At 41.4% G+C, this 9,907-nt stretch overlaps 1 protein-coding gene across 1 annotated transcript; it reads left to right on the forward strand.

Moving 5' to 3' along the window:
* Positions 1–3,348: 3,348 nt before the first annotated feature.
* Positions 3,349–9,449, forward strand: PCDH20 (protocadherin 20). Its single transcript, XM_081550316.1, has 3 exons — positions 3,349–3,414; positions 4,424–7,444; positions 9,244–9,449. The coding sequence occupies exons 1-2, from the start codon at positions 3,364–3,366 to the stop codon at positions 7,145–7,147; spliced, it is 2,775 nt and encodes a 924-aa protein (XP_081406442.1). The 5' UTR covers positions 3,349–3,363; the 3' UTR covers positions 7,148–7,444; positions 9,244–9,449.
* The last annotated feature ends 458 nt before the right edge of the window (positions 9,450–9,907 follow it).

Here is a 9,907-nt window from a genome sequence, read left to right on the forward strand (position 1 = left end):
TATCATTATGCAATTTCTATCAAAGACATATATTTGGTAAGCTATTTCCTCATACATGCTTATGTACTGTGTATGGGTATTTTTATAGGAAATTGAAGCAGAGAGATCTGATGGCTTGCCTAAAGTCACACAGTAACTTCATAACAACCTAGAGAAGGGTATCCAAATCCCCTGGTTCAGCTCAGTGCCATCTATTGCAGCAAGTTGTTTTCCTTGTCTGTAGAAAAAATAAGCTTGGGAGGCTTATAATCTAGCTCTTCTTCTAGATCGATTTTTACAGAACACCTGGGAAGCAGGCCCAGAGCAAATGAGACATCTGAGAAGTTCATAAGTATTATTTTCAAGGGGCTAATAGCATAGAAGCTCTCTAAGTCATCCTTAGAAAGAAACATGTGACACCAGATGGCAGGTCACAGAGCTGGCTCATAAGGAAGAGGAGTTTCGGGACACTTTCACAGTGCCAAGGAAGAAGATACAAGAGAATAAAAAAAAGGCATTTGTTCTTTTCTTTTTATTTCTAAGCTCATTTACAGTTTAAACCTGCATGAAATCTCTACTTAGGCCTTCAAAGGGGAAAGATAATAGGTAGCTCAGTTAACAGTTTGGAATGTGTCATGTAAGATACTACCCCAAATTGTGCTGGCCTTGATGACAAACTTCCATGCAGGAACTTTGCAATAACCACAGCAACTTAAAGTAAAGGAGGTTATTGCTGTCCCAAACATTATCTCCAGAAAGTTTAATTTCTGTGTTTTGACTTATAATTTATGTGATCATGCTTTATAGAAACACTAGAGAAAATTATTGCTGATTGTAGTGTCCTTCTAGACAAAGCATAAACTAAAGAAAACAGATCCCAAATGTTCACCAAAATAGAAGGTGAGTGATCTTAACCTGTTGGAGAGGGGATGAGCTGTAAGGGAATATAGAGTCTACCACTGCTGCTATCTGTACAGATATAGAATTAATTCAGATTTTGTGTCTAAGCTGTATGTATCGTGACTATTGACAGATTGCCTAATTCTGGCCATGTGCCCCAAACTTCCAGAGGTTGTGAGCATTGTGTGAAGACATAAAATAAACACATTTCAGAAACAGCTTTCTACTGATTTTTGCAGTTGGATATGTTTCAACTGCAGATCCTTAAGTAATTATTTACCAATCTTGCGGTAAATGGGAGGTGGGAGGGGGGTTCAGGATGGGAAACACACGTAAACCCATGGCTGATTCATGTCAATGTATGGCAAAAACCACTACAATATTGTAAAGTAATTAGCCCCCAACTAGGAAAAAAAAAAAAAAGTTCAGCTGCAGGGCAGAACAAGCAGCTGAAGAAGCACGGAGAGGCAAAGAATACTTGCCTGACTGTTTGGTTTACCAGCTGTGTGATGGCCTTACACCTACATGTGCAGGTTCGTGTGTGTTTACCACTTCATTAGCATTACAATTTCACTTCAAAGAGCTTAAAGGAGCTAATTTTATAAGCCAGATTTGTATTATAAGAAGTTTTGTTTGTGAAATCCATGTATAGCCCCATTAGTGCAATAAGAAGCTGTTACACCAGGTTTTCTGATATAGTGTGGCATCAATATTTAGGACTTTTGTGTCTCTAGAATTAGTAGGGATGAGGACAAAATAGGAAGTGTCAGGATCAAAATAATTAGCTCTGCTAAGCAATTTATATTCTATTTAGCATATAGTAGAAGAAAAAAAAATAAAGTGGAGCCTATGGAAAACATAGGATGTCAGATCTTTCTCCAACCCAAGAGAAAGACTTTTCTATTCCAGGCTCAGTGGTTAGTTACTTAGCAGGAGGGCTTTATGTTTAAGATAGTACACGGGATATATGGAAACCTAGTGATGAAGTGAAATGTCTACTCAGGGAAAGGCCAATGGTCTTTCCCATTAGGCACCCTGCAGATCAAAGAGTGTTTCACAGACTTAATACACTGCGGTTTCTCACTAGCCCTGATTTTATAAACTTAGAATTTTGTCATATGTCTATTTAGTGTCAGAGTCAGAGGGGCTATCCAACCATTTTGCACCACTCTTCCAGTATTCCTTTCCCAGTAAGCATTCCGAGAAAAAAAAAAAAAGTAATAACCTGAAAAGTAGCCTTTATTTCTAAAAAACCTAGGATTCAGTAAATAAAAGGAAGAAAGATAGTGATAAGTCGTGCCCGACTCTTGCGACCCTATAGACTGTAGCCTGCCAGTCTCCTTCGTCCACAGGATTCTCCAGGCAACAATACTGGTGTGGGTTGCAATTTTCTTCTCCAGGGGATCTTCCCAACCCAGGAATCGAACCCAGGTCTCCAGCATTGCAGGCAGATTCTTTACCAACTGAGCTATGCGGGAAGCCCCAGGCTTCAGTAAGTGCCTTGAAAAAAAAAAAAAAAAAATCCACCTCTTTTCCTTAGAGAACTATGGTAAAAATTGCTTGCAGGCAGAACCACTTGTGCTACCAAGCTATAGTTTCTACTCTCCCCTTTGGCTCTTTACCTTAGCCAGAAGCCGCGACTCTCTTAAAGAACACAAGGCAGACACCCAGGGACGCTTGAGCCTACGACAAGGAAATTGCCAGAAGCTTTGCCACCACCAACAGCGAAGCTTCAAAATTAAAGCATATCGAAATCTTCACTGAGTTCATATATTTGCTTCTCAGCTTCAGATCGCCTTACAAAGAGCTTGAAATCCCTTCCCTCCGCAGAGAAACTGGGGTTTCTTCCTCCTTGCAAACATTGCTGAATCCAAGTCTTCGATGAACTGGTGGCAAAGCTGGCATTTGGGGATCGCGCCTGTGGTTGCTCTGTATATGCGACTTGCTATTCGGATATAAATGCATACTTATTCTCCATTCGGATATGAATGCATACTTATTTACTCTCTATGCTCTATTCGGATATGAATGCAGACTTATTTATGTAATCGAATTCTCCCTCTCGCATTTTCAACCTGTGAACTTGAGTCCTGACTGGTGCTGCGAGGAGAGAGGCCGGTGGGCACGCGCCCGGAGCCGGACCAGGTGGAGCCTAGCCGCCGTCTTCCGAGGCAAGTCCCCGCTCCGGCTCCTCAGGCCGGGTCTGGATGTCCCCACGTCCGGAGCAGGAAATCGCCACCGTGCCCCGGCGCCCCCACGCCTTTCTGGCCTCCTGGAGCTGCTGTCCTTGATTGACAAGCCGGGGACTATTGGCTGAAGTTCCCCCCGCGATTTGCATGCCCAGAGAGGGAGTGTCCTCTGCCGCCCTCCTGCGCGAGCGCGCAGCCCGCAGCCTCCCGGGGAACGCGCGGCGGCGGGGATGCGTGCGGCTCGCGGGCCTGGGCAGTGAGCTGGAGTCGGGAGACCTGGCGCCCGCGCCCGGATATGGGGAGTCTCAGTCGTCCCAGCAGCAGCGCCAGCCACGGAAACCTGCCGGTAAGCGTTAAGTCCAGGAGTCCCGCGGCCCTGACAGGATGCAGCACCATGGTGTGGTTCCTACCCCTTGATGTTTTTCAAACGTTTGCCTTATTCCAAACTTCAAGGGAAGGTTGAGGGGAGGGAAAGGGAGTTTGGGATAATGTCTCTTCATTTTAGCAAGGAATAGGCAAATCCTTGGGTAATGAGAAGTTTCTGAAGCAGGAATGTAAGGAGATGAGGTGAAGGGGCTTGGGGTGTGCTCAAATGGCTTTAAAATAGAGGGGTTTCCTGAGGCCAGCATCTGGCTTTGACTGTCTTCTGCAACTGACGAATTGTTTTTGCATTTCATTTCCCGCATTTGCCTCTCTTTCCCTAGGGAGGGGGATTAGTGAGAGCTTATCATGGGGTGGAAATTCAGATCTTTTCGATTTGATTTTAGGTACGTGTTAAAACGAAGATCAGTTCTTCAGACCTAAAGCGTTTGTTTAGTGGAGTAGGGAGCCCGAGGGGCTAGAGTTTCTATGTTTTTATTATTGTTGTTGTTGTTATCGGTCTCATAGCAAGGGATGTAAGACATTTCGCGTTCCTGGGACCTTAGCTGTAGAAACATTTCAGTGGGAAAAAATAAAGAGCCCACTTCTCGGTCCTCTCCACTACCAGCCCCCTCCCCTCCCCGCGACCTACCCTGGTGATTTCCCTGCCTCGCGGTGCAGCCCCTCCACCATCCTTCCCGGGGTGCACGATGGTTTGGGATTCCGAACATTTACTGAGTGAGGGTGATGGGGAACCGGGCGAGAGCTGGGGTGGGGATGCGGCGCGGAAAGTAAACAGAAAATAAGTTTTGGAGACAGCGCGGCCGCGCAGATCCCTCCCTTGCAGCAAGTTTCCTCTTAACCCTGTTTTGACTGGAGCCTTTGCCTTTGAGAATGGGGATGGAGCCGGAAGGAGCCCGGGGCAGACGTTCTGACTCCAGGCTCTGTGATTCCGCGTGTATGTAACTAGCCTTCTTTCCCCCTCCCCCATTCAGCATCTGCTTCTGTTTTTCCTCTTCGTGGGACCGTTCAACTGCCTGGCGAGTTACAGCCGGGCCACGGAGATTCTGTACAGCCTGAACGAGGGGCTGCCGGCGGGGGTGCTCATCGGCAGTCTGGCGGAGGACCTGCGGCTGCTGCCCAGCGCAGGGGGGCAGGACCTGCAGTCGCAGTCGCCTCAGCTCAGCGTCGCCGAGCGGAGCCCTCCTCTCTCCTTCAGCCTGGCCTCCCAGGGGCTGAGTGGCCAGTACGTGACCCTAGACAATCGCTCGGGGGAGCTGCACACTTCTGCCCAGGAGATCGACCGGGAGGCCTTGTGTCTTGAAGGAGGCAGAGGGACTGCCTGGGCGGGCAGCGTTTCTATCTCCTCTTCGCCTTCTGCTGACTCTTGTCTTTTGCTTCTGGATGTCCTCGTCCTGCCTCAGGAATACTTTAGGTTTGTGAAGGTAAAAATCGCTATCCGGGACATCAATGACAATGCCCCGCGGTTCCCTGTTTCTCAAATATCAGTTTGGGTCCCAGAAAATGCACCTGTCAACACCCGGCTGGCCATAGAGCATCCTGCCGTGGACCCCGATATGGGCACTAATGGTGTTCAGACCTATCGCTTGCTAGATTACCATCGTATGTTCACCCTGGACGTGGAGGAGAATGAGAATGGGGAGCGCACCCCCTACCTAATTGTCATGGGGCTGTTGGACAGAGAGACCCAGGACCAGTATGTGAGCATCATCATAGCTGAGGATGGTGGGTCTCCACCACTTTTAGGCAGTGCCACCCTCACCATTGGCATAAGTGACATTAATGACAATTGCCCGCTGTTCACAGACTCACAAATCAACATCACTGTGTATGGGAATGCTACTGTGGGCACACCAATTGCAGCTGTTCATGCTGTGGACACAGACTTGGGAAACAATGCTCAGATCACCTACTCTTACAGTCAGAAAGTTCCACAAGCATCCAAGGATTTATTCCATTTGAATGAAAACACCGGGGTCATTAAACTTTTCAGTAAGATTGGAGGAAGTGTTCTGCAAACACACAAGCTCACCATCCTTGCTAATGGGCCAGGCTGCATCCCTGCTGTGATCACTGCCCTGGTGACTATTATCAAAGTCATTTTCAGGCCACCTGAAATCATCCCTCGTTATATAGCGAATGAGATAGATGGTATTGTTTACCTGAAAGAATTGGAACCTGTTAACACTCCAATTGCATTCTTTACCATAAGAGATCCAGAAGGTAAATACAAGGTGAACTGCTATCTGGATGGTGAAGGACCATTTAGGTTATTGCCCTACAAACCATACAGTAATGAGTATCTTTTAGAAACGACAAAACCTATGGATTATGAGCTACAGCAGTTCTATGAAATAGCTGTAGTAGCTTGGAACTCTGAGGGATTTCAAGTCAAAAAAATGATTAAAGTGCAACTTTTAGATGACAATGATAATGCTCCTGTTTTCCTTCAACCCTTGGTAGAACTAACCATTGAAGAAAATAATGCACCCAATGCCTTTTTGACTAAGCTAGATGCTACAGACGCTGACAGTGGAGAGAGGGGCCAAGTTTCATATTTTCTGGGACCTGATGCTCCATCATATTTTTCCTTAGACAGTGTCACAGGAATTCTGACAGTTTCTACTCAGTTGGATCGAGAGGAGAAAGAAAAGTATAGGTACACTGTCAGAGCTGTTGACTCTGGGAAGCCACCCCAAGAATCAGTAGCCACTGTGGTTATCACAGTGTTGGATAAAAATGACAACAGCCCTAGGTTCATCAACAAGGACTTCAGCTTCTTTGTGCCAGAAAATTTTCCAGGATACGGTGAAATTGGAGTAATTAGTGTCACAGATGCTGATACTGGGCAAAATGGATGGGTCGCTCTCTCCGTGGTGAACCAGAGTGATATTTTTGTCATAGACACCGGAAAGGACATGCTGAGAGCTAAAGTCTCTCTGGACAGAGAGCAGCAAAGCTCCTACACTTTGTGGGTCGAAGCCGTCGATGGGGGTGCTCCTCCCCTCTCCTCTACTGCAAAAATCACAATTCTCCTTCTAGACATCAACGACAACCCGCCTCTCGTTTTATTTCCTCAGTCCAACATGTCTTACTTGTTGGTGTTGCCTTCTACTCTCCCTGGCTCACTAGTTACAGAGGTCTATGCAGTTGACAAAGACACAGGCATGAATGCTGTCATCGCCTATAGCATCATAGGAAGAAGAGGGCCTAGGCCTGAATCCTTTAGAATTGACCCTAAAACTGGCAACATTACTTTGGAGGAGGCATTGCTGCAGACAGATTATGGGCTCCATCGATTACTGGTGAAAGTGAGTGATCATGGTTATCCAGAACCTCTCCATTCCACAGTCATGGTGAATCTGTTTGTCAATGACACTGTCAGTAATGAGAGCTACATTGAGAATCTTTTAAGAAAGGAACCAGAAATTAACGTAGAGGAGAAAGAACCGCAGATTTCAATAGAACCAACTCATAGGAGAGCTGAATCTGTGTCTTGTATGCCCACCTTAGTAGCTCTGTCTGTAATAAGCTTGAGTTCTATCACATTCTTAACAGGGATGGGCATATACATCTGTTTAAGGAGACAGAAAAAACACCATAGGGAGGATGAAAATTTGGAAGTACAAATTCCATTAAAAGGAAAAATTGACTTGCATATGAGAGAGAGGAAACCAGTGGATATTTCTAATATTTAATTTTTTTGCTGTGGAATAGCAGAGATATTTCAACTGACTTTTGGGGATTTCTCACCACCAAAACAAGAGTGTGGATAGCAGTTCCAATCAATGAAGGACATCTAATTTATAACTTGTACTATATTGTAAATAGCTGCTTACAGGTTTTTAAATTCAAAATCAGAGGTTATAATATGTGTACAGAAATTTTTAAATGAAATTGGTACTAACAGCTATGGAGCTGTTATTTAGAAAATCTTGAACATGATTTGCAGCTTTCATACACCAAGAAGATGATTGTTAAAACCTAGGAGTAAGGTAAGAAAATGGTACATTGCATTTTTTGTCTAAAAAGTCCTTTAACCACAAGAGGGCTTCGACTGCTCCTTTGCAGGGAACTATTTTAAGGTATTGTACATGAAATTAATGAAAGAGTCTATTTTAAATATATTGTTTCTAACATTAAACAAAGATGAGATTAAATGGGATTTCACCCCAATTAAATATTTGATTAAAAAGAAAATAAATGCATTTGTAAACAGAATGTTTATTACCTCACAAGTGCATCATGCATAATTTGAAAGAGAAGGCATCTTTAATTTGAAAAAGAAGGCATCTGTGGAGAAGCACAGCTCTTTTTTAGCAAAGATAAATCTTTTGTCATGTGTTAAAGATCTGATGTGCTGAAGAATAATTCACTTTCTGCGTACTCTGGTGGTTTTCTGCTTTTCCACTGCATTTACTATTATTACAGGGAATTCTTTCTTACAGAAAATGTAACTAGAAGTTATGTCCAAGAAAAACAACCAGAAACAAAGATATGTTTCAATCCTTAGTTGCTTAATAGGTGTTCATGACATTTTGATGCTTTCACAACTCATCAGTAGTACTTTATACTTGGCCTTTGTGTTAGATCTTATATGCTTAAATTCATGTGTTACATAAAAAAAAAGAAATCTTATTAAAATTATTCTAGAAGCTAGTGGGCACTATTTGTTGTTTTAGCAGGACCTTGTCTATGAAAGTTATACTTATCGTTTTGTTGTTGTTTAGGTTTGTTGGCTACCATTTCTGGCTTCCTTTCTTTGGCTTTGGATTTGTTCCAAGAGTTTATTTGTAAGCCCAGCAGCAGACCTCTTTGATAATTTAGCTTTTACTGAATGCTTTGCAGTGAAGCAAGCTGGTTTATCTGTGATTGATCACCCTCACTTCATTGTGTGAGCTGGAAATTTTATTTTATATGAGAGCTATAGCAAAATTATCTATGTAAACAGAGAATTTGTTAGCTTAAACTGGATCATTCTACTTTTTGGCATCATGTGTCTGTACTGTACCAAAAGTGTTTATATATCTGCAAATTAAAGGCATATATTTTCATAATTTTCTCATTTTTTACTGTTTTATATTTGAACATGGGTTTGTTGTTTTACTGAAGTGCCCATTAATGGCATTCATATGCTTTTAAAGATAAAATGTGAATAAATTGTAAATATTATGTTATGCTAAAGTTTACATTATACTAATTTATTACTTAAATAAACATTGGGTAAATCGTTAAATGTAAGTACAGTTATAGACATATATATATGTATATATATGTATATATATATGTATATATATATATATATATATATATAAAATAGACAAAGACTATGGCTATGTACTTGATAGTTCATATGAAAATTTATACCCATGCATGTGTACATGCATATTTATTTACTATGACTTAGAATCAATTATGAACACTCATTTTAATTGAAAATCCTCTATTAACTCTGTTATAAACTTCAATTTTAAAATAAAAACACTTTGCAAAAAAAAAGAATTGAATACAAAAACTTAAGATCTTTTGAATATGTATTAACTCATTTTCTTATTTTCAATTTGACAATTTAAATAAGATAATAAGATATGAAACAATAAAAGGGAAATACATGTTTATTGGAAATTCCTTTTGTTTTAGAGCCAACTGAGCTAAGAAACTAAGATCATTTAGCTCCCCAAACTTTTCATTCATAATTGATATAGCCCTCCAAACTTCATTTGTAATTAATATAGAGCAATGGAGGAAACTGTTCTCCACCAGTTATTTTTATATCTATTTCTCTTTTTTACAGGAAGGAAGTACATGTGAAACAAGTAGCACCATTAAAAGAAAAAAAAATGCAGTCCTCCACAATCACAATGATTTAATTATCAGTATAAATAACAAAATACTTTATTCACTTCTGAATTTGAAGAGATTCATGTGTTTGGGGATACAGATTTCATCTCTAGCATTAAAAAATGTCTTTAATATTAATAAAAGGACATATTTCAATAACTTCTTGTGCCAGGATTTCCTTTACAAAAACATCTCATTCACATTAAAAACATTTATAACAAGGGAAGTTAAAGTAAATTAAACTCAAAGATAAAAGCCCCTTTTTACTAACACCTTGTGCTATAATGGTTGCCAAAATGTATGCTAATCATGTCAATGTTGCTAGTTGAGCTGGCACAAAAATAAATGTTCCATTCATTAAAAGCCCTAATATCCATTTAACAGTTTGAGAACCAGTGAGTCTTCTTTGCCCAATTTAATGAAGAAGAGATTGCTCTGATCTTTGCACTGCCAGATCCATTCTTATACTACAGAGAAAACTGTTCATTAATTTGGATTGGGAAATTTAAAGCAACAAAGCAATTTCAGCTACAAGGGAGGAAACAATTTGCATTACTTGACTATTTAGATGCCTTGACCCTATTAAAAAAAATTTTTTTTCTTGGCAGTTATGCTTC

The sequence above is a fragment of the Giraffa tippelskirchi genome, chromosome 12, assembly GCF_054371585.1.
Source record: "Giraffa tippelskirchi isolate mGirTip1 chromosome 12, T2T-mGirTip1v1.2.pri, whole genome shotgun sequence".
Lineage (NCBI taxonomy): Eukaryota > Metazoa > Chordata > Mammalia > Artiodactyla > Giraffidae > Giraffa > Giraffa tippelskirchi.